At 43.9% G+C, this 27,587-nt stretch overlaps 2 protein-coding genes across 7 annotated transcripts in view; both read left to right on the top strand.

Moving 5' to 3' along the window:
* The window catches only part of Mrvi1 (murine retrovirus integration site 1 homolog), a 137,019-nt gene extending 127,503 nt beyond the window's left edge, over positions 1-9,516 (top strand). For all 6 annotated transcript variants that reach the window (XM_031387878.1, XM_031387876.1, XM_031387875.1 and 3 more), the window contains 3 exons: positions 189-308; positions 1,483-1,620; positions 6,180-9,516. In XM_031387878.1, coding sequence (XP_031243738.1) covers positions 189-308; positions 1,483-1,620; positions 6,180-6,423 — 502 coding nt within the window. In that variant the 3' untranslated portion in view covers positions 6,424-9,516. The remainder of the gene's footprint in view (positions 1-188; positions 309-1,482; positions 1,621-6,179) is intronic.
* Positions 9,517-13,222: 3,706 nt separating this feature from the next.
* On the top strand, positions 13,223-25,805 carry Lyve1 (lymphatic vessel endothelial hyaluronan receptor 1). Its single transcript, XM_031387872.1, has 6 exons — positions 13,223-13,531; positions 16,701-16,869; positions 16,967-17,106; positions 22,394-22,690; positions 23,500-23,578; positions 24,055-25,805. The coding sequence occupies exons 1-6, from the start codon at positions 13,447-13,449 to the stop codon at positions 24,239-24,241; spliced, it is 957 nt and encodes a 318-aa protein (XP_031243732.1). The 5' UTR covers positions 13,223-13,446; the 3' UTR covers positions 24,242-25,805.
* Positions 25,806-27,587: the final 1,782 nt, after the last annotated feature.

The raw sequence follows: 27,587 nt of genomic DNA, 5'->3' as shown, positions 1-27,587 counted from the left end.
GGTCTGGGGAAGATTCATGGACGTGCTTTTATGAAATCTTGTCTCAGGGTAGATGTTTTAAAACCCAAAAGCCAGTGAAAGAGCCTAAATTTCCTCTTTGAATCAGGAACCAGGCCAAAGATATGGTTCTGTCTGCAGATGTGCAGTCTCTCCTTGCAATGATGTCCTGCTCTTCCCTCCTCTCACAGTGGAAAGACAAATGCAGAGGCTAACTGTGAAGTGTGTGCCCCTGTGCCACTCCCGAGCTGCCTGGAGGAGACGAGCCAGGAGGCCAAGGCCAGGGCTGAGGAAGAAGTCTACAACAAAGGGTGAGTCAGTGAGTCAGACCTCGCCACCCCGGGGCACCTGGCACAGCGAACTTCCCACACCCTGGCTGGCTTCTGAGGAGTTTTTGGGAAGCAGTCAATGGGCCCAAAGCCTCTCCTTCAGTGGAGAGGGCCTACCAAGGGAAGCCGGACACAGGATGTACTTAGACACTGACTAGATTTGAATAGACTCCTCTCTTTCAGGCCTGCTGCTGCTGCTTAGAAACGTCTAAACAACAAGGGCCTGGGCTAGATTATTCTTGGTGCTGCCTGAGGCTTCCTGACACATGTGTAGATCTGCCATGCTATTGCCAACAGTGCCCAGGGGCACCTTCAACTGAGCTTCCTAGAATTGCCCTGGTCTTCTGTATAAATTAGGGGTCCCACTTCCTGTCCTTGTCCCACCACTTCCACCCTGGCCTATCTGTAAACGAGAGCCAGCTATCAGGCACTGGAAGAGAGCACTGAGCAGGGTGAAAGGCCCAGGACTCATAGAAACTCACCTTTAACCTAGCATGGTGCCCCATGGACTCCTGAGGGAGATTCAGCTTACATGGGCACAGAGCCCCATGGTACCTGTGTGTAGTCACTCAGTTGTCGGTGGAATTGTTGCAATTAAACCAATGAAGTTAGACACCAGGCTGCCTGACAAGTGAGCATATTGTATTCATGGAAATATGTGATCCCAAGAATCCCAAGGGGCCTTTAAGGAAAGTCTCCCCCAAAACAGGAGAGCAAAATCTCTCCATTGGTTCTGCCAATATTTTCTGGGTACCTCACTATGTCAAGCCCTGGCATGTCTATGAAATACCCCAGTATCTTGAGATGAGGTGCCCCCTAAAGTTGAAGCTCCTAGGTTCCACAGGAAAAATGTAATCTTATCTCCGGGGAATGTTTTATAGAATAACAACCAGCAGCAGACCCTGTCCCACAATTTTTCCCAGTCAGTTTGTCACACTGTCACATAAACAGGAAGGATGGCTGAGAAGTGAGGGGAAATGTTACTGACATGAGTCGTGTTGCAGTTCAGCGGCACTTCCCAGCTTTTTCCTGTTGTATGGAGCCACAGGACGTGCGCAATGACTTGGGGTTCTTGAGTCCCCTCCCCCAGAGCCTCAGGCAAGAATGTCCTGTGTCTGGCCCTCCCAGACTCAATTGTTCCTATTTGGCCCTCCAGATCCCAGGAAGGGGTAAAGAAGACTGAAGATCTTCAAGACCTGAAGGAGGAAGAGGAAGAAGAACAGAAGACAGAGAGTCCTGAGGAGCCAGAAGAGGTAGAAGAAACCCAGGAGGATGAGAAGGACCAGAGAAGCAGGTTGGAAGCCTACATTTGATCCCAAATGTGTTGCAAGTCATTTAACTGCACAAAATGGATGGAAACTCCAGTGCTCAATGGCAGTAGGTCTGGGGCCCAAATTATTGGCCAACAGAACTCAAATTCTTGGCTAGCAGAACTTAAGAAAGCAATAACTACAGAAAGTAGAGAAAATCAAGTTATCAGTGGCATATTTGCAAGTGCTGAGGGGTCAGAGTTCCTAGGAGCTGAGAAACGGAGAGGGACTCTTAGTGGACTCCCAGCCAAGCTCTGGGTCAGCCCATTCCACAGCCTGCACCATAGATCAGAGGAGCTGGCCTGAATTCCTAGAGAAGGGTTTCGACAAAAACAAGAGCAGTGGAGGGAAGCAGAGGGAACAGCAAAGCAGGGAACAAATTTAGGTCAGCAGCAAAGTTCAGTCTCTACCAGGATCCTGCTGTGTTGACCAAACACTTGGTCATTTGCATGGTGTCTTCACTTTAGATTGGGAATGAAATATTTTCTGTTTCAAAATATCTCCTCTAACCAGTAGAAACAGAGATGGAACACACACACACACACACAAGAGAGAGAGAGAGAGAGAGAGAGAGAGAGAGAGAGAGAGAGAGAGAGAATCTATAGGTATAGGACTTACTATACCTTGCACAACAGTATATTAAAAACAAAACAAGACAAAACTGCCATCAGTGACTAAACCCAGGACCTCACACACAGTAGCCAAGTGCTCTTCTACTGAGGTATATCCCCAGACCAAGAACAGTAGAAATAGCCTTGTCTAGTTGTAGGATATTCCACGTAATGAAATTATAACCCTACTAGGCCAGGACTGTCCCACATAGGAATGTGTTTAAGAAAAGAATAAACTGTCTCTAAGGAGAAACATACACTGCTCTAAAGATCATATCAATACCCCAGATTTTCAGAAAAGCCCTAATTTCACATATTCTGCCCAACTGTCTTTATTAGTACACGAAGATCTTGGTTTTGCTTTGTTTTTGTTTTTTTTCTCAAGTATAGTTATAGCAATGTTGGAACACTTCACTGATATCTTCTTTTCGACCCCCTTGGCTCTGTCCAGAACTTCTGCAGACAAAACCATTAACTGTACGATCATCTCCCACTGACCTCAGACACAGTGTCTGCTATCTGAACCTCCTGCTGGGCAAGCCCCAGAACCTCTTACACATAGTGAATAAGGTAGTAAGTAAAGACTGGAAAGACGATAATTGTATTTCAAAGCCTGTAGATAACATCGACAGAGCCCAGTGGCCCAAGATGCAACCAGCCTGAGGGGGCTTAGCCTGCCTGGGTTAGCCCCATTGCCAAGGGAAGAGCTTTATCAGAGTACCAGGGAAAAGGCTTCCTCATGGTAAACATGCCTGTGCTAGGAACACCACCTTCTATGGTGAAAGAGCCTCAAGTTGAACCATGGAAGCACAACCCTGACTCCATGCAACTGCATCAACTGCGTCTGGGTGCTCCTCCCTCTTGGGCGTCACCTGCATTTATTTTGCAGACCACCAGGCTGCCTTTGTCAAGCCCAAGCTTGGACGCAGCCAATTCATCTAAGACAGGCTAGAATTTCCAGCGCTTCCACACACAGAACAAAAGAGAAACAAGCAGAGCGGGCGGGCACATGACTATAAACAGTCTGGCTTATAAAGCACAGGCCTTATCTAGCTAACTCGATCGCAGGCAAGTAGCAGCCCTCTCCTGTCTCATGAAAGCCTAGGGAAGCAAGGTTTTGCCGGGTTCCCTTTCTGCCCAACTTGTGAGCAACAGTGGACAGTAGTCATCTGCAGCACTTGGTCCTATAGAGGCCTCATTCAGACTCCCATCCTAATGCCTGATTAGAGTTTTTAACTTTTGAGGAGATAACTGATGCAAGACCAGAGCAAGGGCCTTCAAAGGACCTTAGCCTTCAGCATGGGAGTACAGCATCACTTCTTCAGACTCATCCCAGCTTACGTTTATCATATAAACTGCACACCCGCTGTCATAGAGCACCTCTCTCACCCATAACCCAAGCCACACTGGTCCCAAAAGCTGTCATGCTTAATGCCAGACGATGCTCAGTCCATTGTGGAATCCCTTAGAACCAGAGCCGCCTACAGGAGCCTTCACTTGAGCGTGGGATCTCTGTGAGATGTACAGCACTAGCAAGCAGAAGCTACCAAAAGTTCCATGTGGACTGGAAAATGTTTCAGTTATTAAGAACACTTGGTGCACAACCATGAGGACTGGAGTTTGCACCCCAGCACTCACATAGCAAGCCAGACATCCTGTACACACCTTGTTACTCCAACTCCAACAGTGGCAGAGACAAGCAGATCACTGCAGCTTGCTGAGTTCTAGCCTACCTAAGCAAACATGAACCCCGGGTTCAAGCAGAGACCATTCCTCAAAAGGATAGGGGAGGATAGAGAGAAACATCCTATGCCCTCTTCTGACCTTTATGTGCATCCGTAGGTGTATGCACACGCATACACACATGCTCTCTCTTCCTCATGAACACATGCACACACACATATACACAGGAGTTTTTATGTTCTGTTTTATACATTCTAAGAAATGTTGTGGCTGGAGAGATGGCCTAGTGGTTTAGAGTACTTGTTGCTCTTTCAGAGAACCCAAATTTAGTTCCCAGCATACATATCATGGCTCATAACTGTCCTAACTCCATGTCCAGAGTAACCGATACCTTCTTCTGACTCTCATGAGAACCAGGTGTGCATATAGTGCACATACATATGTGTAGGCAAAACATTCATACACATGCCGGGCAGTGGCAGCACACGCCTTTAATCCCAGCACTTGGGAGGCAGAGGCAGGCAGATTTTTGAGTTTGAGGCCAGCCTGGTCTACAGAGTGAGTTCCAGGACAGCCAGGACTATACGGAGAAACCCTGTCTTGAAAACAAACAAACAAAAAAACCCATTCATACACATAATTCATACATTCATACATACAAATATACACATTTGCATGTAATTCATACAAATTAAATAAGTTTTAAAAATATAGAAATAAATAAAAACCACTGAACTCAGTAAGCCTAGCAGCTAGCCCCTTATTTAAAGGCTTTGGCATTAACTGTTCTATGGAGTTGAAATGAAAGTTAAGCAGGTGCCTTTACTTTTCCAATAATACTCAGGAAACAGAAGCTTTACCAATCCCAAAGGATTTCTATTTCTGGCCTAATTTTATTTCCAGTTTCTCTTATGGGTGACCAATTAAGGATCACACACCAGATCTTGACCTGCTCCTTTGTAGACTCAGGATGGATTTAGGGGCTGGAAAGACTTAGGGGCTTGGCGGTTAAGAACACATCCTGCTCTTGTAGAGGATCTGAATTTACAACCTCCTGTAAATCCAGTTCCAGGAGATCTGATGCCTTCTGGCTCCACAGGCACCTGCACTCCAGTGTGCACACTCCCCCTCTGGACATATAATTAAAAAAAATAAGTCTTTAAACATGGATTTAGAGTGGGCTTCTCACCACACCAGCAGCCTGTTGTGGATCACAAAAATAGAACTTGAACAATGCCTCCATTTTGGATTCCAGCTGTGTCCCACTAGGATCCCAAGATAAATAGGGCTGGAAGGAAGGAAGCTTGTAATTCCTGTCTCTCCCTTTCCAATAGTTGCATAAGTCACCAATGATTTTTCTCAGAAGCAAATATACAAAGCTGTCATGTAATGGCTTGTACAGCTGAGACTGGTCCACTTCCAGTAATGACTTTTACAGCTAGAATGGCTTGATGGGGTCCCCACATGAACAAGGGACCAACTGCTGTCCCATGTGGCCCTGGCATCCAAGGCAAGAATTCTAAGGACCTGGCCCCTTTCTTGGGAGAGCATTTGCTGAATATTTTGACTCTTGGCAAGCCTTCTGTTTCCTACCAGCTCTCTGTTCAAGCTTCAAGCTTGCTAGGCAGTTGGTGTGAGCACTCCAGTGTCTGTGTTGTAACTCAGGGTGACCCTCGGTCACTCTCTTCACCTCTTTGGTTTGGTAACCTTCAATTATCTTGCTTTGCAAATCATAGGATTGGACTTAGACACAGGAGAAAAATATAGCTTGTTTAAAGTGTGCAGGACATCTCTGGAAAGCTCTAGGATGGGACTCTGATCAATGTCTTTTTACTTAGCTAAAAAGAGAGAGGGTGGGCTGGTAGAAAGTTGGAAACTAAGCAAGGGGGATATGGTAATTGAGGAGAGAGATACAAGGGAAAGACAGACAAATGGAGAGAACAGGGTTTGGAGAGTAGGAGAAGAAAAGGATGAAGATAAAGAGTTGACAAACATCTCTGCATGAGCCTCCCACAGTTTGGACCAGTGGCACCAAAATCACCCAGGGATTCTTAGATGTTAACTGTGGGATTCTCATTCAAAAGATATTTTGAATAATATCTGCCATGTGTTTCTCTGAATTTAAGAACTGAATTTAAGAACCACTGCTTTAGACATCATAGAAGGTATCCCCAGGCAGGGAACTATGGGTCTGGACATTAGATATGTGTCCCAGTATACTAATCTCTCTATCTATATTTTATTGACAGCAAACTTGAAGAACTGGTCCACTTCTTACAAGTCATGTATCCTAAACTGTGTCAACACTGGCAAGTGATCTGGATGATGGCTGCAGTGATGCTGGTCTTGAGTATTGTGTTTGGGCTCTACAGTTCCTATAACTCCTGCACAGAGCAAGCTGATGGGCCCCCTGGGAGATCCACCTGCTCCGCAGCCCAGCGGGACTCCTGGTGGAGCTCTGGACTTCAGCAAGAGCTGCCAGCAGAGCAGTAGGACATTGGACTCCTCAGCCATGCCCTGCTCTAGTGCATTCACCCCAACACCTTGCCCCTAAGGACAGTGTGTCAGACCTGGTTTGCACATGTGGCCACCCATCCCATTGGGGAACAAGGAGGCTCTCTCCTGTCACTCATGGAAGCTACTCACAACAACCTGATGCTTTGAAGGGATCAACAAAAGATCAAATCATGCTCTGGGAAAGTGTCTGATTGACAAAGAAGCTACCTTCATTAAGGACTCTAGCCCAAGGGAAGAGTTCTGCCCCTGGCTTAGATGGATTGGGAGAACTGAAACCCCTTCCTTCAGGGGAAACTGAGAAGCAAGCTTGCTTTCCCCCTTTTCCTCCCTGTTTCATGGTCAGTAAGAATTGTGCCTAGCGGCCAGGACTGCCCATAAGGCTCAGACTTGGAGTCACAACACAGATATTGTCCAACTTCCCACTTCATGTATCACAACCATTCTTTCGCTTTCTCTCTCCCTTTCAGAATCACCATATCTTTTCAGAGAGTGGGAAAGCTTTCTCATAAAAATACACAGGCTAAAAGTAGCCCAGTGCTAGAAAGGAAACAGGAAGATGTGAATCAATATGTAACAAATCTGTATACATATGGACAATTTACACATTTGTGCACAAAGACACTCACTCTCTGGAAGTGTGCTCTGCTCAGTGGCACCCATGTCATGCCAACCAACTGGTTTTCACTAGGTATAGAGTAGTGGTCACCAGGCACCAACACTGTGAGCCCTCCACACACTCCGAAAATGTTTGAATCCCCTGAGAAATCATGTCTTTGTTCCACTTTAGAGGCCAGGTTGGAGCTGCTGTTTGGCACAGTCTGTTCCCTGGTTGCTTGCTCCATTTGAAAGTGGTCCTACACAGCTAACCCACCTCTTCGGTAAGAAAAGGTGTGCCTTCCACTTCTGACTCTCACTCTACCTAGCACCTCAGGACTACAGTGTTCATGATATTTCCAACCCCAATGTGTCCTTCCAAGGATCTGTTCAGCATCAAACTGAAGGCAGTGCATCCTTCTCCAGTATGGCGGCTCTCCACACTGGTTGGTGATTTCCTTCATTCAGCTCACTTCAGTTGGAGATGGGGCTTCTCTTGTGGTTGCTTTACTGTTTTGTTGCTGTCATTCATGTAGAACGTATTGTGAGCCAAAAACTATCTGTATTATATAGGCAGTAATTCATCAAGAAAAGCAAAATTTGAAAGTTATCACTCTTTCCATGTTCAAATAAGGAAACAGAAGCATAAATGATACAAGAGTGCACACACACACACACACACACACACACACACGTGAGTGCACACAGTGCATATGCACACATACAATGATTCAACTTGTCAAGCATATATAGCTAGTAAGTCATTCAAACTATAGTGGTCTGTCTCCAGGGACTGCACTCCTGACCCTTCACCTGTGGGTGCCTTCTCCAGTTGGGGGCCTTCCAGTCTGATCCACACCCTCCGCTGGCCCATCAGCTGCTCCTAGCCAGCCATGGTTCACAAATGACATTGTGTCTCCCATTGTCCTCTAACTAGGAAGCATCTTTGCTGCCTTTGTTCTCTTTCTCGCCGCTCTTGAGGACCAAGCATAAACAGTATCCCTTGGTACACGCCTCCCTGAACTCCTTCCACACTCTTACATACCCAACCTAGTGGGCGGCACCCTGCTTAGTGCTTCTGGCACTTGTTAAATTTTAATCATTGAACTGTATCTACTGTCTAACTTATTTATTTATCTGTCTCCCTGGATGTTTTCCCTCAAGGACTATCCACTTCTTGTCTAGGTACCTAGCATGGCAAACCCATGGGAGAGAGTCATTTAATGTTGGTTAAAAGAACAAGTAAACATTCAAGGTGGAGAGCAGCCCAGAACACATGATGTTTTGAGGTGGCCCAGTTCCATCACCTTCATGATGATTTCTATTACCATGAGAAAGCTGTCATGACTGATTCATGGTCTCATCTTATTTTTATCTTTCTTGTAGAGAGCAAGAATGAAGTCAGACTATAGCAATACCATTTTCAAATCCAAGAACCTGACTCCATGCAATCAGTCCCTTCAGAGAGACATGTACCCCCCCTCAAAACTAGGCCTCACTTTAAAATACTGTTTTTGAAGAAACACCTTTACAGTGGCTAGAAAATGGCAGAGAGAGAGAAGCCCAAGTATGTGCCATTGAAGGTAATGAGGTTGAAAGCCAGGCAGAGGGATTTTTGCAGGCAGGGGTATGGCTTACCTGGAAGCTTTCGTGGTATTAGGTACAGCTGAAGGAGATTTAACTGCATAAACACCTCCAAGACAAAGCCAGGGTTTACAGGGAATGAATAGAGAGCAGCTGTTAGGCAGGACTTTGTGGAGGAGGGTGTCCAGTCTCAGCCCACCCCCACAGCAAAAAAGAAGATCCAGCCCCAGTGAGCCCATTGTCCACTTGGCAGCAAGTTTCCCACCCCTGTTCTGGGTGAGACAGAGTTGAGGAGAACATGAGTGAACTGTTTCAGCATCACCACTGGCCTCCAAAGCCTGCAGGCACAGACCAGCAACTATGCTGTTCCAGCTGTAAGGACAGCTGAGGAAAGGGACCTCTCCAGAGGGCAGAGCCATATTTGGAATGGCATGGCTGAAAACACACTGTTGGTCTACCCTTTCGGGAAGTCGAGGGACAACTTGGAGCAGCCACAGCTGCTGCCACACATGGCCAGTGACATGGAAGCCAGTCTTGTGTTTCCAGACGTAACTGTGAAATGGAATAGAAGTTTCCATTCGAGATGCTCCTGAAAGCTGACATTTCTGCTTAAGCCCGAGAGTCTGGTAGCCAGCCTTCTATCGCCAAGGATGTGTTTGCATCACCACTGACGTCACTTCCTAAAAGGACCTTCACGTTCTAGCCATGAAGTCATATAGGCTGTTTCTTTTGTGCAGCCTGGAAGAGGGTATGGCAAGGGTAACACTGGACATACATGTCACCAGCTGTCAGTCCCTAATGCTGTTAAACCTCACACAGGTAGGTGTGGCAGTGTTGAACTGTAGAGTGTCACATAGCTGAGTTTGAAAATAAATGCACATTTCCAAACCATTGGCAGAAGTCAAAAGCCTCTTTGTTATGTGGAGCCAAACCCTAATCTTTCTCCGACACTGAATTAGATCCACAGAGTACTATATAGACTTGAATTTCTTCCAGAAAACACAATCAGGATCTAATCTAGAATATGTAGCATTTCTAAAATGTGTCTCCAGAGAGGTCTGTTACTTTTACTGATGCTAAAATACCCTGGCAAACCTGACCTAGTGGGGAAGGGTTTATTTTGGCTCTTGATTCAGTGGTACAGCTTGCAGTGGGGAATCCTGGCAGCAGGAGCTAGAGGCAGCTGGCCTCAGTGCAGCTGTAGTCAGAAAGCAGAGTGAATGTCCTCAGCCCACTTTCTGCTTGTCATACAGTCCAGGATCTCATCCCAAGCAATGGTACAATCCACAGTGGGCAGGTCTTCCCACCTCAATTAACCTAATCTAGACAATCCACTAAAGGCGTGCCAGAGGCTCATCTCTTAGAGTTCAGGACCTAGATGATTCTAGATTTTATCAATTTGACAATGGCCATTCTCCAGATCCTAGAGCTTCTGACTATGAGATACAACTCTTGCTGATGTGTTACATTGTATGGGACTGTTAGCCTTAAGATAGAGTATCCAGTTCTTTTCTTGTGAGAGCCAGTTCTTTCCTTATGCCCTCTAGGCCCTGGGGATTGATCTCAGTTTTAAAACTCAGCGAGAAAGCACTTTTACCTACTGATTCACCTCAACAGTCCCCTAGGCCTTGTTTGTTTGTTTATTTGTTTTATTTGGAGACACATTCTCACTTTTTAGTCCAGACTGACCTTGAACTCATGATCCTCCTGCCTCTACCCTGTGAGTAAAGGAATTACAAGCGTGCATGACCACATTCAGTTTAAGAAGAGATTCATTTGGTTCAGTGCTGAAGATTCAAGGTCATGGTGCCATTGTCAGTTTGGTTCTGACAAGGAATTCCTAGTAAAGGGCAAATGGTAGTGACAGGAGTGTGTGTTGGAGCAAGCAGTCATGTGTCAAAGCTAAAAGCAGAGAGAAAGGGGGTGACCAGACTAGGCTTGTTCCTTATAGAACAACCCTCTCACAAGAACTCCCAAAGGAACTGCACAAGAAAAAAAAAATCCCCACTAGACCTCTCTTCCTAACATGATACCATCCTGGAGACCCAGCATTTAACCACATTAAATAACATGCAAACTGCATCCAGCCACAGCAATGATCTTCATTATGCCATTTCTCTGGCATTACTGGACCACGTAAGCCTGGCAATTGCTGTTCTTTCTATCCTTGCCCTTGATGACTGGAAACTTTCATTAAGATCATCCCGATCCTGCCTCACCGGTATATACGAGGAGTGTTATACAACCTTTTAAAGCCATAGGCTACAAATTGCCACAGCTGTACTTAGTGGACTGAATGAGAATGGCCTCCATAGGCTCATCTATTTGAATACTTGGTCACCAGTTTGGTGGAACTGTTTGGGAAGGATTAGAAGGTGTGGTCTCATTGAAGAAGGTATATCAATAGGGTCAAGCTTTGAGGTTTCAAAAGGCCCATAGCATTCCAGTTAGCCGTCTCTGCCTCATGCCTATGGATCAGGATGCAGACTCTCAGCTACTACTCCAGCTCCATGCTCCCTGCCATGATGGTCATGGACTCACCATCTGAAACTGTAAGCTCCCATTAGATGTTTTCTTTTATAAATTGCCTTGGTCATGGCTTATCATAGAAAATGAAAAATAAGATGGAGGATAACTCAGAGATCATGGACTCTGTGCAGCTTAGGACCTTGAGTGGCCTCCCTTGAGAAATTATTGTGTTCTACAAGAGGGAGAAATAGTGAGCTGAATATGGAGTCACTCAAGCACAGATCATTCCATATTCACCAACTCATTTCCCTTTTTTCCTCTTGGAGTACATAACTGGATTAAAACTCCTTAATCAGGTTAGATGGGAACATATGACTAAGTTCTGATTGCTCAACTATAAACAGGCATGACACATCCCAGGCTTGACCTTGAAAGTGTTCTTCAGCACCATTATCGGCACTCTGGTTGTTGGTCACTGTGAAGATCCAGAAAGATAACTCTAGAGATACTAGAAGACAAGTTGAAGCAGCCTCTCTCTCTCTGAGTAAACAGTGTTATGGAGTCCTCAGTATTACCACCTACTATTCCCACCATCACCTCCTGTCAGCCATTGGGATACCACATAGACTTTTCAAGTGAACCATTGAATTCTGGGGTTGTTGGTTACAGCAGTCAGACTACAGTGAGTAATACATTTGTGATGATTCATTCTTTCTATCATGATACGAAGCATAAAGGATGATTTTTAAAGGACATGATTCCTACCTCTTTTTCTGGAACTACAGTGCTAGAGTCACATGTGCTTATGTGGTCCGCAGGGCTTGTGTACAAACAAGCAACAAGTTGACATTGGTGATATTCAGGGGCTTTTCCCTGGCTTACCTAGAAGCTCTCAGTGTTTGTGATGAATAGTTTCATTATTGGCATTTTCTGCACATATATCTAAATCTGTACCAGTACAATTAAGTAGAGCTAGTTATCCATGTGATTCAGATGTTGAATTAAACAGGCAACACTGGACTGATGGCTTAGTATTTAAAACTAAGTTCTGTTCTTGCAGAGGACCTGAGTTCAGTTCCCAGCACCCATGTTAGGCAGCTCATAACTATGTATAACTCCAACTCTTTAGGGTCTGACACCCTCTTTTGGCCTCCCTGGATATTTGCACTCATGTACACATAGCCACATATGGACACACACACATTACCACTCCCATAAAGGATACTTACTTTTGAAGAAAACTGACAACCCTTTGCTCAAGGCATTACTTCAAAGCTCCAACCCTAATTATCGAAGAAGAACCACTGAAAATCCCATTTAGAGATACAGAGTGCATTCTGCTTTAACACAGTGTGGCTGTCTCTCATATGTGTCAGATGAAGACGTTGGAGTCTGAGTTGAATTCCACCAGCATCTAGTGAAAAGTAACTACAGGAACCATGACACAATAATCCCTGTGGTGATCACTGTTATACAAATCAAAACTCCTTTTGTGAAGTGCAAAGTGTCTAATTTTTAAAAATAAATGGTTTGTTACTTATATTTTATAACTGTGAATTTTAAAAACGATTTATGCATGCTTGTGAGTGGGTATGTGCAATGAGTGTGGGTGTTTGCAGAAATTAGAAGATAGTATAAATCCCCTGGGGTTGGACTTACAGATGATTATGAGCAGCCCAGTGTGGGTTCTGGGATTCAAACTCAGATCCTCTGGAAGAGCAGCTTACTCTCTTAACTGTTAAGCCACTGTTTCAGTCCTAGGTACGAAATTTTATGAGTCTCGTTTCTCTGAAAAACGAATCTCCTAACAATGTTCAGTGTATGTAAAATGTTCCAAAGGAAGGAGTGGTGTTTCTATGAGCATTCACTATCCCAAGCCTCACTATTATTTCCTTACACATTACAAGGTAATGCATCTGAGAAGTGGTGGGCACTGACTGTAGGAAAGAAACACAATCCATCTTCAATCTCTGTTAGAGGCAGAGACAGTCATGTGAGTATATGAATGAATGGGCTCCGCAAAGCATCATACTGGAGAGTGTGGGAACTGAGCCCACAGGGGAATGTGGGAACTGGGGAAGTCTTCAGCAGCTGACACAGTGCTATCTGCTTTCCTCACTTGTGTGCTTTCTGAGTCAGCATTAGCTAAATGTTCCAGAAAGCCATCCACAAAGTACAGCCTGGGCGTTCAAGGGATGTCACTCATTTCCTCTAGTGATTTTGACAAATCAGAAGCTTGAAAGCAGGGAAATCCTCAATCTATTTCCAGAATACTCCATCCAGCTTGGCGATTGAGCATCTGTCTCCCTTCTGCCGGCTGGTCAGCCACAGTGCTCCGGAGGGATCTGCACAATGCTCAAGCACATTAGCCTGCTGTTACTCCTCACCTCTATTTGGACCACTAGGCACCCAGTCCAAGGTGCCATCCAAGTGAAAGGTAGGTGTCTAAACTGAGGCTACAGAGGGTCTTGGGAAGTGTCCTAGGTTCCCCCTGCTCTTGATCATTGACTTGGGAATGGGGGAGACTCGTGGGGTCAACAGATTGAATGGGGCTTGTTGCTTACCCAGAGAGGTTTGATTGCATTGCAGACTCTCCAAATGGCTCACATTCACCTTTACATCACTTAGAATTTTATTTTGGGTTATGGAAAGTTTTTAATGATATTAGTTTGAAAATTTTTTTTAAAAATATGAGAAGTCATTTGTTTTTAAAGGATTTCATTCAAGGAGCAAGCTAAGGTTATGAACATTGAAGGCAGTCATCAAGTTGGAGGAAAAATGGGTAACTTTTATTAAATCCTGACCGCTTTATTCTACTCTGTTAGTGTAATTGTTTTAATTGCAAGGAATTTAAATTTAATATGCAGTAAATTTAATATGCAGGGAATTAACTGACAATTTGGGTTTAAAAGTTTACCATCAGCAGCTGGGAAGGGAGGGACTCCAGTTGCTTCTGTGTTTTGAGCTGCATTCATGGAAACCTCATTTGGCATAGTAGGAAAAATGTTGAGGCCACAAGCCACATATTACTGTCCTGTGCAAGTGAAGTAACAGGTTTATTAAAAAGAACTCATTTTTCTGCTGAAGATGCCCTGAAACAGGAGACATGTCAGAATCAGATGTTCATAGTTGATTTATGTATTTCCAGATTTGACTTTTATGAGAGATTAGAGTAGATGATTATATCACCTTCTCCCACCTAATACCAGAACTATCCCTTTAAAATAAACCTGGTCCTCTTAGAAATGCCATCAGGAGGCCAGGCAGTGGTGGTATATGCCTTCAATCCTAGCACTTGGGAGGCAGAGGCAGGCGGATTTCTGAGTTCAAGGCCAGCCTGGTCTACAGAGTGAGTTCCAGGACAACCAGGACTATACAGAGAAACCCTGTCTCAAAAAACAACAACAACAACAAAAAATGCCATAAGGAGGTTCATACACCCCCCCCCCACACACACACACCCCACAATACTATAATCACACCAGTTACTTTGGAAGGTTTTTTTTTTTAAGGGGGGGTTGGTTTGTTTTGTTCTTTTGTTTGTTTGTTTTGTTTTGTTTTGTTTGGGGGGGGGCTCTTGTAGCCCAGCTCACCACAAATCACTATGTAGCTGAAAATGATCTTGAGTTCCTGATCCCTTCTGCCTTCACATAGTAGATGTAGGAATTACAGGTGTGTAATGTTCAGTCTTATGCTGTAACACAGCGGGAACTGCGGGCTTTGTGCATGTTAGGCAAGCACTCCAAACTGAGCCACATCCCTAGCTCTTTAGATCCCTACCACACTATTTGCTCCATCCTCAATAATGGCAATTTTCCCCCTAAGGAAATTAAATTCTTGGAAAGAGTAGAAAGTTACCATCATTTTGCTGGCCTCAGTGGTGCTGAGCTAAGGAGTGGGTGCAGACAGGAACTTCTTAAAAGGCTTGTTACCGAGAGATTCAGAACTGAGCGTATGTAGAGTCTCACTGACTCCACTGTCAGAAAACATTTCCTACATGGAAATAAACAGTCCCAGTGTATCTAAGGGCTTTGTCTAATGCCTCACAGGTAGTGGAGCCTAACCCTTGGCACGGACTCTGACCTATCAGATTCCCAAGGACACACTGTCCCTGTGATCTGTGACACTTTCTAAGTCTTATAGAAGGTTTGGCTGGAGTGTAACCTTGGATTCCAGCTTGATATTAGAATTTCTAAATGAAATAGGAAGGCATGAAATGTGTGTGTTTGACTGTTTTCCATGGATTGGAGCCCTGCTAGGTACAAGTTACCTAATTTAATTCTGACTTCAAGGCCTGACAAAGTATAATTTCACAGGTAAAAGCCCTAACCTGCCCCCAAACTCCCAACAGCCAATTAACAGCAGCAGAGGCGTGGAGCGTTTCTCACAGGCTTGGGAATTTGAAATGAATTTTCATAGATGAAGCTCAACAGATGAGAGAAAGGGAGGGGGAATGATAGAATCTCACAAGAAAATTTCACAATGTTTTAAGTAACTTTACAATTTTGGACCATTAAGACTATCTTAGAGTTCATGTGGTCCATTGGCCAAAGGCTGGGAATCCCTGCCAGAGTCTTTCATAGCCACTATTTACAAGGCTAAAATGCATTTTTATGGGTTTTCATAGATAAAGCCCAGTGGGAGTAAAGTAATATAAGGGATATAATACAACATGGTAATTTTACATAGGTCCATAAGTTCCAGAGAAGTATGTCAAAAGAGCTCCCAAATCCACTAGATTTTGAAAAATATTCTGACAAGTGCCCACCGCCTCAGTCTTCCCAAGAAGATCAATCTTTGGTAGATAACATCAGAATGCTTTGAAGCCCAAATGACACTATTATCCATTAGTACCTAGTTTATGGCAGATGCTAAGTCCTGTTAGAACTCATTGGTGTGACTCCCACTACCCTCTGTCCAGTAGATCATTACTCTCTGTATTCCAAATAAGGAAATGGGCTAAAAAAGATAAAGTAACAAATATAAGGCCTCAGAGTCACAGAGAGCAGGTGACAGCCAAGCCCGTCCTGACTCTGAAACTCAACTTCCTTTATTTAGTTTCCCTGCCCTGCAAGGTTTCCTGCTGGCTCCTCCAGGAATTTCTGAGTAAGCCTGTCCTCCAATGGCCAGAAAGGACCTGAAATGGAGAACTCACATTCTCTTCTAGCAAGTATATGGACAGCCTCTTTCAAAACAGGGACACATTACTTTGGAGTATTGCTAGTGATTATGCTGTTAACCAGAGCTCTGAGTTCTTTCTTTAAACTCTCAGAGGCTTCTTTACATAGGCTTAAAAAAAAAGTTTGCACCATCTAAATCACCTGGACCCCCATGTGGGAGCCAATTGATAGCTAAAGCCTAGTGTAATTGGCAGCTTCCTTAGTGCAGAGTGCTCAGTGGGCTCGGGATCTGGAGATTTACAGCCTTGATCAGATAGCATAAGCATCTAACCCAGCGAGCAGTCCTTATGGGATACTGTTGGCTTGTATCATAACTATGTTCAACACCAGATCAGGGTCAAGATCATGATTCTCTGAGAGGAAGGAGAGCCTGAGAGCTGGGAACAAGGCCAGAAGCAAACTGAGGACTTTACGGTTTCTTTCCAGACCTTTCCATCCCTACATGCAGAATCATGGGTGTCGCCCTTGTGGGCAGAAACGTAAACCCACAGATGAATTTCACAGAAGCTGAGGAGGCCTGTAAGATGCTGGGACTGACTCTGGCCAGCAGGGACCAGGTGGAATCAGCGCTGCAATCTGGCTTTGAGACTTGTAGGTAAGAAAGAGCTTCACTAAAGCCACTGTTCCTGCATAGCAGTAGCCATGGCGCCTTCTAACCTCTGTCCATTCAACCAATGTGTATCCTCCTACAGCTACGGATGGGTTGGAGAGCGATTCAGTGTCATCCCTCGGATTTTCCCAAACCCCAAGTGTGGGAGGAATGGCAAAGGTGTCCTGATTTGGAAGGTTTCCCCCAGCCAAAAGTTCAAAGCCTATTGCCACAACTCATCAGGTGAGTCAGACCCCAAGCCACTTCATGTGCCACTTTCTCTGGGTGTCTCAAGATCTGGGACCTGTCTAGGATGAGCAACCTCGAGCAGCAGCAGGAGCAGTCATGGGTTATCTAAATAACCCACATTGCTGTGGGAACAATGTGCCCCTCAGAGGAAAATATTAGGGAAAATAGGACTGAGTGTAAGAACAGGGGATTTCCAGAGGCTTGGCTATTACCTCCACTGCCCGGGTTTCCTATAATATAAACAGGAAATGGGAAATAAACAGATGTCTATATGGATGCGTGCATCCCTCTGGACAAAGCAGTTGAGAAGTTAGTTATCTCACAGAACTTTAAAGTTCCCCTTAAAACCTTATCATCCCATTTACAAACAAGGACATGCAGCCATGGGAACTTTAATCCACTTGTCTTATGTATCTGTGTTGGATATTCTCCATTACTGTGATGAAAAACCTGCAGCTGAGTGATTAAGAAAGGAAGATCAGCTCCTGGAGAATCAAGGTCATGGCATAACAGCAACTTGACCTTGGGGAGGATTTCATGACATCACAAGGGGAGGAATGTGTGGGAGAAGAGGTAAGTGTGCTGAGATTGGAAGCTAGAGAGGGATGCAGGAGTATAGTGGATCCCAGCACCAACCAGAGTCCCTGGAGAATCCACAGACTCCCTCAGTACCCTTCATGACCTCCTGCTAGGCTCCACCCCTTAGAGGTCCTACCACCTCTTGGCATTGCCACATTGGATTCTAACACACAAACATTGGAGGATACACTTGAGCCGGGTTTGGGTCTAACTCTGACACCACATCCTTTCCACTCTCCTACATAACTCACATGTTGCACCTGACATTTTGAGAACAAGGAACAATCTCCCTCTTTTGAAGGAAGACATTGAAACCTAGACAGCAGGACTAATTTGCAGGCATCTTGGTGGGCTTGCCTATAGGCCTTGGTCACCCTAATCTCATGGCTTTTCTACGCCATCTCTCTATAACTACTACCCAGTTAGTTGTTCTCTGTGTGGTAAGAAGGCTGCTTGACTCATTTCTTGTCACATATACTCATATGTCTGACTTCCTGAAGTTTAGCTGGGAGTGGTCATATATACACAAGAGAGACTTCAATATAATTTATAAGATCTAAGAGATTATGTTCGCCCACCAACATCAGCAAAACTGGACCCAGGAATTCCAAGTAAATTCTCTGAAGCAGAGAGCTTTGACATAAGCAATCTTAGAGATGCCTGTCCTGCTTCCTTCCTTCACTAACAGCTCAGAGTGCATGTTTTGGGCGCAGGGAGTTAGCAGCATAGTCAAGACTTGCACCCTGATGGCGTGTCTCCATCTTTCCTGTCTTCCAGCCTGCCTTAGCTAAAGAGCTAGTTGTCTGTGCTTGCCTCTCTCATCACCCCATTCCTGAGCTGGTCCTGCCTCACTTCCCTGCCTGCTGGGGCACAGTGCTATGGTACCCATCTCTCTGACTAAACAGAAGAGAGGAAAGGGCCTCATACTCATCTGTTTCCTCCTGCTTTTGTTTATGGTGCACTCTCAGCCCATGTTACTTCCTACACCTGAAAGGTCAAGAGACTTCTTCAACTTGCAGTCAATGTGTGAGGCACGCTGTAAGGAGTGTTGTGTAGTAGGGACTAACAAACAGCACCAAATGGCAACAGTTCTTATTACTGACTGTTTTACTTTAATTATTTGATCAAGATGGGGACTAACAGATTGAAAATGAAGTGAGAAGGATATGCTTTCTCATTTGTAGTTAGTAGGTAACCTTACATATGATATTTTAGTACCATGCAAATATCCTCACCCCAGACTAGTCCTTGCTGGAAATAGTTATTATATAGGGGACTGCAGAATAGTTATTATATAGGGGACTGCAGAGTAATGATTTTTCTAAATCAGCCCTCCCTTATGTATTTATTAGCTAGTCTCTCTCTCTCTCTCTCTCTCTCTCTCTCTCTCTCTCTCACTCACTCACACACACACACACTTCCTCCACCTTATGCTACCACAGGCATGTGATGTTTTATTTATTCAATGTGTCAGGCACATTATAATACATTTCATGCTTATTATTCTTTTCAGTCCTGTGCATGTTCTGAGTCTGGCACATGGGAGTCTTAGGTGACTACCACTTCCTAGCAATGAGACAGACCCAGGCTCACTCTGTAACCTTTGTTCCTGGTGGAGAGAGAATGGCTCAGTTCTCTATGGGCCTCTGGTTCTCCTGGGTGCAAAATGCTAACCAAAAACCAAGATCCACATGCAAATTATTCACATTGCTAGTCTCAGCAAGAAGAGAGAGAGAGAACACAGATGTGTACACGCATGTATGCGAACTGTGCATTTATATTGATGTTTCCAACTCAAATTTAATAATTTACTTTCCCTGACTTTGCCTTATCTATCTTCTCCTGCAGCTAGAATCTTAGTTCTTAGTAAATAATACATCTTTTTGTGCTACAGAAGTTTCAAAATAGCAAAGCCAATATCTTTGGGAAACAAATCTATTGAGTAAAACTGAGGATTGCTTCGCCCCTCCCCCATTCCAAAAGAAAGTTCTGCAAGGGCAAGTGATCAGGGAACTCCCTGTAAAAGTGACTGGACAAACCCACCTCCATTGTGCTTAGAATCTCATTTGAGAAGAATAGAAGAGGTTTATTTGATTTTGTTTGTGGTTTGTTATAGGGCTTAACTTTTATTATTTCAATTTTCTCAAATACATAAAGCATCAACAGGCTGCTATTCAAAAACAATCAGGGAGGCCCGACTCCTAGTCCTTCCATCTTTATGCATTTCTTGTCTGTGCCTCTCTGTTTTGCACATAAAGGAATGTATATGTGCATAGCTTTTCCACTTGTAGCCTTGAAGCTACTCTGGATCGACTCACGGAGATGTCTCTAATTCTTACTGGCTATGTTTTTTAATGTGCTCGAGTGGCTATCTGTATAGTCATTTATTCAGTCTGCCTTCTATTGGTGGAATTTTGGGCCCTTCCTAATCTTTCTAAGTTTTAGGAACCAGACATTTCTAGATTTTCTTATTTCTGTGCTGTTTGCAAGAACTCTCCTTCTCTGTTTCTGGATGTCCTTTCTCCCTCTGCATCTCTCCCCTTCCCTACCCCTCCTCCACTGGTAACAGTTACTCTCCTGTTTGCCCCACAGCCTTGGATGACTTCTCATATAATGCAGTATGTAGCATGTGGTATCTTTTGCATATAAAAGTAGAATGCATACAAAAACCTGTGAATGTGGTTAAAAGGGTTGTGGACCCCAGTAAAAAAAAGCCCTCTCCTACAGAGTAAATTCCAAGCTGTCTTGCTATCCTGGCCAGGTCTATCTTTCCAGCCTTGCCCCCGCTTGCAGGCTTTCTCCTGCCAGACACACTCAAACTGTTCTCTAGAGCCTGCTCCTGCTCATTTTCCTGACCTGGCTGCACTTGTCCACTTCTCCATTCTTGGATCATGCACATCCTGCTGACCAGGATATCCTGTTCTCTCCCTACAAATGAGCCCTGCTCTGTTTCAGCCACACTGGGTTTCTTGTTCATCGAATGGGCTCAGCACAGATGCGTTCCTGCTCTTGCACTTTTTGTTTTCTTCCAGTGTCTGCCCTAAATCTCTAGTGACTGGCCACTTTTGACCACTAGGTCTCAGGTTAAGTACTGTTTCCCCAGGAGACTTCTTCTTGTCACCCTAAGAAATGATGCAGCCTTCATGTCCACCCTTCTACCGGTTTAATCGACACATTGTTTAAGTTTTATTTCACTATTTATAATATTCCAAAACCTGTGACTTATTTATCTTTTATCATCTCTGTTCTTCCAATGGTTCAGAAGCCTCTTAAGAACAGGTACTATGTCTCTGGCATCTAGAGCACAGGCCTGGCATGGAGATGGTACTCCATGCCAGTATCTGTTGAATAAGCGCCATTGGCTTTCCACACTCCACCCTAATTCATGCGAGGAGCAGGAACTGTATGTACTTTATCTGCCTGTGTGTTTTAGAACCCAGTAGTGTCTATTGAGTTCTCTGTGTTTTCTTCCCTTGCTTTGAAATGTTGATTCTCTGAGGGAAGAACTTAGCAAAGACCAAAGAATGGGAAACAGGACTAAAGGTTCAAGACGACAAAGATCGACGACAATGTTTATTTGAACAAGGCTGTTTTCAAAGTATCCCAAATAGAATAAAATACTGACTTGATGCAAGTGTGGTCAAACATTTTATTGGCAGTATTCCATAGACTCATAACTGATGAGTCATTTAATTTTTAAAGGCAAATCAACTTAACGAAACTACTTCTTTCATAGCTACAATTCTGGCTAGTGGCATCCACTGCTATAAATAATCAGGGCTTTAAAATAGATATAAATTTGTATTGTAAGATACTGTGCAGCTCTCTCATTTCCTAACTGTGGTTGAGCAAGAGAACTTGATGTCTATGAACTTCAGCATCTTCCTGTGTAAATGAAGCCTTGATAAATGCTAAGCACCTGGTATCATGGCTGACCCAGAGTAAAAAAGACAACAGATGTGTTTCCTAGCAACTCTCTCCAACAGATTGGAAAACACTACGTACCTCCCTCCCCAATCCCTCCCTGAGCACAGAGAGATTTTATTTTAGATCTGGACCTAAAGTGGTATCTTATTGTACACCCCCAGTTACTCCTTCCTCTCTTTCATTTTTCCTTTATTTTTTCCCATTTCTTCTTTATCAAATATTCACTGAGCATATACTATATGCCAGGCACAGAGGAAGGCCCATGATCACATATCAGACTAGTTTCCTGATGCAGGCAGTTCACAGTCAGTCCAGAGGGGGACAAAATGATGAGAACAAGATGACAAGATCAGGCATTAACAAGAATGTACAATCAGAGACCCAGTCTAGAGAAGTCTGGCAAGGCATGGTAAACCTGACAGCTGGGGAGAATTGGTTAAGTAAAGAGCAGACAGGAGTTGTAAGGGTGGGAAAGGCATCCCAGAGAAATCCAGGGTGATTAAGAAAGTGTAGCAAGAGCTGAGGGGCTGGTGCGATAGCAAGGCTGTGGAGAGGAAGCCTGAGCTTTTGAGTCTTCTAGTCTCATGATGTTGACAGGGTGGGCTCACAGAGGGCCTTGTGGACTTTCAGTGGAAGCTGATGCTGCAGGATTCGAAGGAAGGGAATTGAGATTAGATTTGAATCTTGGTGAGACCTGAGTTCTCACTGCAGTGAGAGGCCTGGTGAGGTCCTAATGCCAAGCTTCTTCTCCCTTCCCTTGTCTTTCTCTGGACAGACACCTGGGTTAACTCCTGCATTCCAGAAATCATTACCACATTCTACCCTGTGCCTGACACTCAAACAACCGAAACAGAGTTTTCTATCAGCAGCAATGCCTACTTGGCTTCATCCCCAGACTCCACAACACCTGCTTCTGCCACTACCCGGGCTCCACCTTTGACCTCCATGGCACGGAAGACAAAAAAGATTTGTATCACAGAAGTTTATACAGAACCTATCACCATGGATACAGAAACAGAAGCATCTATTGAAAGTGGAGCAGCATTCAGGAATGAAGCAGCTGGGTTTGGAGGTGAATGTCTTCTGGGTCTGCATGGGGATGAGCAACTGTATTCAACAAACAATGCACATCACCCAGCTTATCCCCAGACAGAGCACTCAGCACCCACCAGGAGCAAATAAAAGCTTAATGAAAAACTCAGCTCCCATAGACTCATAGAGCTAGCTTTGTAAATAGCTTCAAGGGTCAGGCTACACATCATGAGCATAAGAGAGCTTCCCTGCTGAAAACTTGCATTTTCACAAAATAAATAATTATCCTTTACTATATAGATACAAAAATATATATCTTCATGGCATGTGACTTTAACCCAAATGCCAGTTTCTCACATGGACCTGTGAGATTGAACTCAGGGCTTCAAGAAACAATTCACCCCACTCTTCACATTGCAATGATAAAGGAGACATAAAGACCCACTCCCCCACACTGCAAATAGAGGGCTGGTGAGGTGGCTGGGTGGGCGAAGGCACTTGCTGCCAATGTCTAACAACATAAGTTCAACCGCCAGAACCCACATGATGGAAGGATAGAACTGATTCCCACAAGTTGTCCTCTGGCATCCACAATTAGACCTTGTCTCTTTAGAAGTTGCACCCACCTACCTACCTACACGCACACACACACACACACACACACACACAATGCAAAAAAATAAAATTTTGTGTGTGTGTGTGTGTGTGTGTGTGTGTGTATGACTAAAATAGTCACAAAGAAGGGTCTTCTGTGCTATTTCTTATCTATATCCCATGTAAAAAATGAGTCATTGCATACAAAGATGCACACATGCAAGCAAAGGACAATGGTGCCTGTCTTCCCTCCAGGTGTCCCCACAGCCCTGCTGGTGCTGGCTCTCCTCTTCTTTGGTGCTGCCACTGTGCTGGCTGTTTGCTACGTGAAAAGGTGAGGTTGCAGGCACGTCTCTAGTCTTGTCACTTTTGCTGTGCCACTAGTGTGCACTCTTCCATAGTTATTATTGGCATTTGGTCAAGATGGAGATGACACCCCTTTCAGACATCACTACTACCTGACCTTTGCACAAGTATGTCATCTAGACAGTAGATATTGGCCAGTGGTTGTCAAACTCAAGAAATGAAAATGGAGAGGGTCAACATTTAGGGAAAATCTTAGGCTATATTTCAGTTGAGGTTTTGGGAGGATCATGAGGACACCCAAAGTCCAGCCTATGGGTACTGTTCAATATGAATGAATCCACTAAAATGCGGGAGTGATATATTTGAGTATACCTGTATTAGCATCACTTTGAAGTAAGGGTGCTTAGGGGACAGTGCCAGACTGTCCCATGGTAGACAAAGTCCTATTTGTTGTTATGTGTGCCACCTGAAGTCTCTCCTTGTGATATATGTGTGCTTCTACAGGTATGTGAAGGCCTTCCCTTTCACAAACAAGAATCAACAGAAGGAAATGATTGAAACCAAGGTTGTAAAGGAAGAGAAGGCTGATGACATCAATGCTAATGAAGAATCAAAGAAAACCATTAAAAACCCAGAGGGACCCAAGAGTCCATCCCAAACCAAGGTGCGATGCTTAGAAGCTGAAGTTTAGATGCAAGAGAGTGGAGAAGGTACACCCGGGGCAAGTTTCATGTCCTGGAACCAAAGAAGCAAGCCACTGTTGGTTCCTGCTGAGAAAGACTGCAAAGTTCACCAGAAGGAGCCCTCTCCTTACTGCAGTCTTCTCCAGACTCTACTTTCTGGCCTCCAACCTTCCCACAGCCTCCCTAGCCCATCTGTGGCTCACAGCAGACCAGAGAGTGGAAGGAGCTTTCAAAGCACCAGGCCCTAAAACAGCTCCTAAGCTCATACTCAGACACAGGCATCCAGGTTGCCTGACCCCAGATGAAGGCCAGAGTCCCTGAGACATGGCCAGCCCCATAGTTCAAAATCTTCCCACAGGGAAACGTAACGTACCACCTGGCCATGTTCTTTGGAACCAGGCACATGTAAAATAAGGAAAGAGAAACAGAAGGTCACAGAGAGCCTGGTAACTTGAGACTTAATCTCTGGAAAGCCAAAATAAACAGAGCAGGAGCTAGGAGCTGGGAGCACAGATAGCAGCCTTGTTGGCTGAGGCTGTAAATCCACTGGGAACCCTCTCAGTTAATTGATCTGCACCACTTTCTAGAACATAGACACATTTTCTTTTCTTTTTACTGTTGCTTATGTTCTCTAGAGACAAAAACACGTTTATAAGAAACTTAAAAACGGGAGAGGCCTGGAGCTGGCTCAGTGGTAAAGCACTTGCCCTGGCATGTATAAACAAAGCTTCCAGTCCAATCCCCAGAATCCACCCAGCCCACATCCACACAAAGAAACAAACAAAAGTATGCATTTCCATCTTTACTTGAATTGCAGGACCCATTGCTGAGAAAAACAACAATGTTAAAAAGTAAAAAAAAAAAAGAAAAGAAAAGTACACAAAAAAATGTCAGATAATCTACTATAAACTGAGAACACTTTACCTGAAATGCTTGGTACTAACAGTATTACAAATTTCAGATTATGTTTAAAGTCTGGAATACTTGCACATACATAATGATATTTTAGAGAGGTTCAGTCTAAATATGTTTACTTATATTTTATGCATACCTTAGACACTTAGCCTGACAGTAATTTCAGACAAAATTTTGAAAATAACTTCCCACATGAGATAAAGTTTTACAATGTGACATTTTCCCCCTGGGGGCAGCCTGCTGACATACAATTTCAAGCTTGGTAAAAGTTTGGTTTTCAGATTTTTGAATTAAAGCTGTGAGAAGCTATGTAAGACATGACATTCCATAACTAAGATTACTCAACACATACTCATGTATAGTGAAGTGTGGCCTGAAGCTAATATTTTTTCCAGCTTTGATATCCCTAGCTTATCTACTTCCAAACTAATTTTTTGTTGCTGAGACTAATCCATTCATTTTCTCTAATACAGCAACTACTTCAACCTTAATTTATTATTAATGTATTTGAAAGTGTATTATTACCTCTACATACCAACATATATACTTTGTGTGCCTTTAACAAATGCATTACCAGCTCTCATTTTTTCCAGCAAGAAGAACCTGAGAGGAGAAAAAAATATTTGTGCCCCAAACAAATAAACATTTAGAAACTCATTTGCTCCTTTATTTCCATAGAAACATTGTTTGTGAAAAATTTTAAAGGATACATCATAATCTTTACTAAGCAAAAGTAAAATGGACACAGAAATACATATATCACCCTATGGGCTGTTTTTGCTTCAAATGATCTCACTTAAGTTGGCCAGTGTCATGGTTTTAACGTATAACATCTCTCACAACCTTGTGTGATTGAACACTTAGTCCCCGCCGCCCCAATTCTGCTCCTCTGGGAGGTTTTGGACCCTTTAGGATCTAGGCTTTACATAGAGGAAACAAGTTTGAGGTGGGGCTTTAAGGTTTATAGCCCAGACGAACTTCCCACCCCTTCTTTGCATCCTGGTCCATGGAGACATGAGCCAGCAGCCTGATGCTCCTGTTGTCACAGGCTCCAGCTGCTCCCACTACCACGCCTTCCCTCTGTAATGAGCTGTACCTTCAAGCTGTGAACCAGAACAAATATTTTCCCTCTTCTTTGCTGTTTGGTCACAGCCATGAGACAATGGCTACACAGTCAGGATCATACACTGTAGCCTGTTATTTGGGGTTCAGGTCCTACATCATGTGATAGGCAGCAAGGGAGGAGCCAGAGAGCAAGAGTGAGAGTGAGAGCAGTCAATCATCTTTTAGCCTTAATCTTGGAAGTGGTAACAATAATAAATAAGTCAGAAGTAAGCGTCTATGTTTAGTGCACTCATAGAAAGAGAGGCATATGCATACCAAGAAGTGGGGAGCTTGGAGAGCCACTTTAGATGATTGTCTCCTACTACAGTAATGAATTCTTCTTGCTCCCTTGTGCAGTTTGATTATGTTGCCATGCTAGCATATGTCACCTTGCGTTGTTATAATTGCATACATAGTCTTTCCTTTCATTCTTAACATCTGTGGAGATACATAGAGATACCACATATGTAAGTTCTCAAAGGGATGGAGGGATGGCTCAGTGTTAAGAGCATTGACTGCTCTTGAAAAAGACCTACGTTCTGTTCCCAGAACCCACATGGCAGCTCACAACCATCACCAATCCAGTTTCAGGGGTTCCAGCACTAGACATGCATGTGGTGGTCTACAGACATACATGCAGATAGAACTGCATACATATTAATAAAAATAAATACATTGCTGTAAAAATAAACAAGATAGGCTTTCAGTAAATGCTGAATGAGTGAATGTGTGTGTGGAAACTTTGAGACCAGTATTGAGTGCTAAAAATATTTTCTATACAACCAATTGTTCCTGCTGACCTAAATTTTGTCTTGATGGCTTTCCCTTGGTGCAGAATGCAGCTGTCAACTAACCAAAACGAGAAATTAAGACTATTAAACATGACCTTTTCTCTCTGGGTTGACATTGACTTACCTCTGTAATCAAGAACAATCATGGGCAAAATTTTGTTGTTTTTTGTGGGGGGGTTACATTTATGTATACGGAACTGGTAGGCATTAGAGATAAAGTCAGAGACAAGAGTCGAACCTGATCCTAACTTACATGGAAGTAAGACTTTGTCTGCCCTGCATGGGGATTTCCAGTGCAGATAAACCAAAACACAATGATGCTCACTCAGAATGACAAGAGTTCAGTATTAAGCTGAGGTTTGGATCTGTGTGGAGGAAGAATCTCATTTTGAGTCAATCAGAACTGACTAATGAGGTTTGATAAATGGATCTTTAACTCCCATTGTATACTTCTCATTATGAATCCTGCTTAAGTCACCAGCTATGTGAACAGAATAGCTTCATTGGAGACCCTGGAACAGGGTGGGTGGGTGGGTGGGTTGTA

The sequence above is a fragment of the Mastomys coucha genome, unplaced genomic scaffold (assembly GCF_008632895.1).
Source record: "Mastomys coucha isolate ucsf_1 unplaced genomic scaffold, UCSF_Mcou_1 pScaffold21, whole genome shotgun sequence".
In the NCBI taxonomy this organism is placed as follows: domain Eukaryota; kingdom Metazoa; phylum Chordata; class Mammalia; order Rodentia; family Muridae; genus Mastomys; species Mastomys coucha.
The sequence above is the reverse complement of the archived record's forward strand: the minus strand, read 5'-3'. Positions and strand labels throughout refer to the sequence as shown.

Bases quoted from the DNA above. Each gene is read 5' to 3' on its own strand.
- Lyve1 (XM_031387872.1), top strand. From the start codon at position 13,447: ATGCTCAAGCACATTAGCCTGCTGTTACTCCTCACCTCTATTTGGACC. The intron at 13,532-16,700 runs GTAGGTGTCTAA...GTTTCTTTCCAG, and splicing joins AGGTGCCATCCAAGTGAAAG to ACCTTTCCATCCCTACATGC. The intron at 16,870-16,966 runs GTAAGAAAGAGC...ATCCTCCTACAG, and splicing joins TCTGGCTTTGAGACTTGTAG to CTACGGATGGGTTGGAGAGC.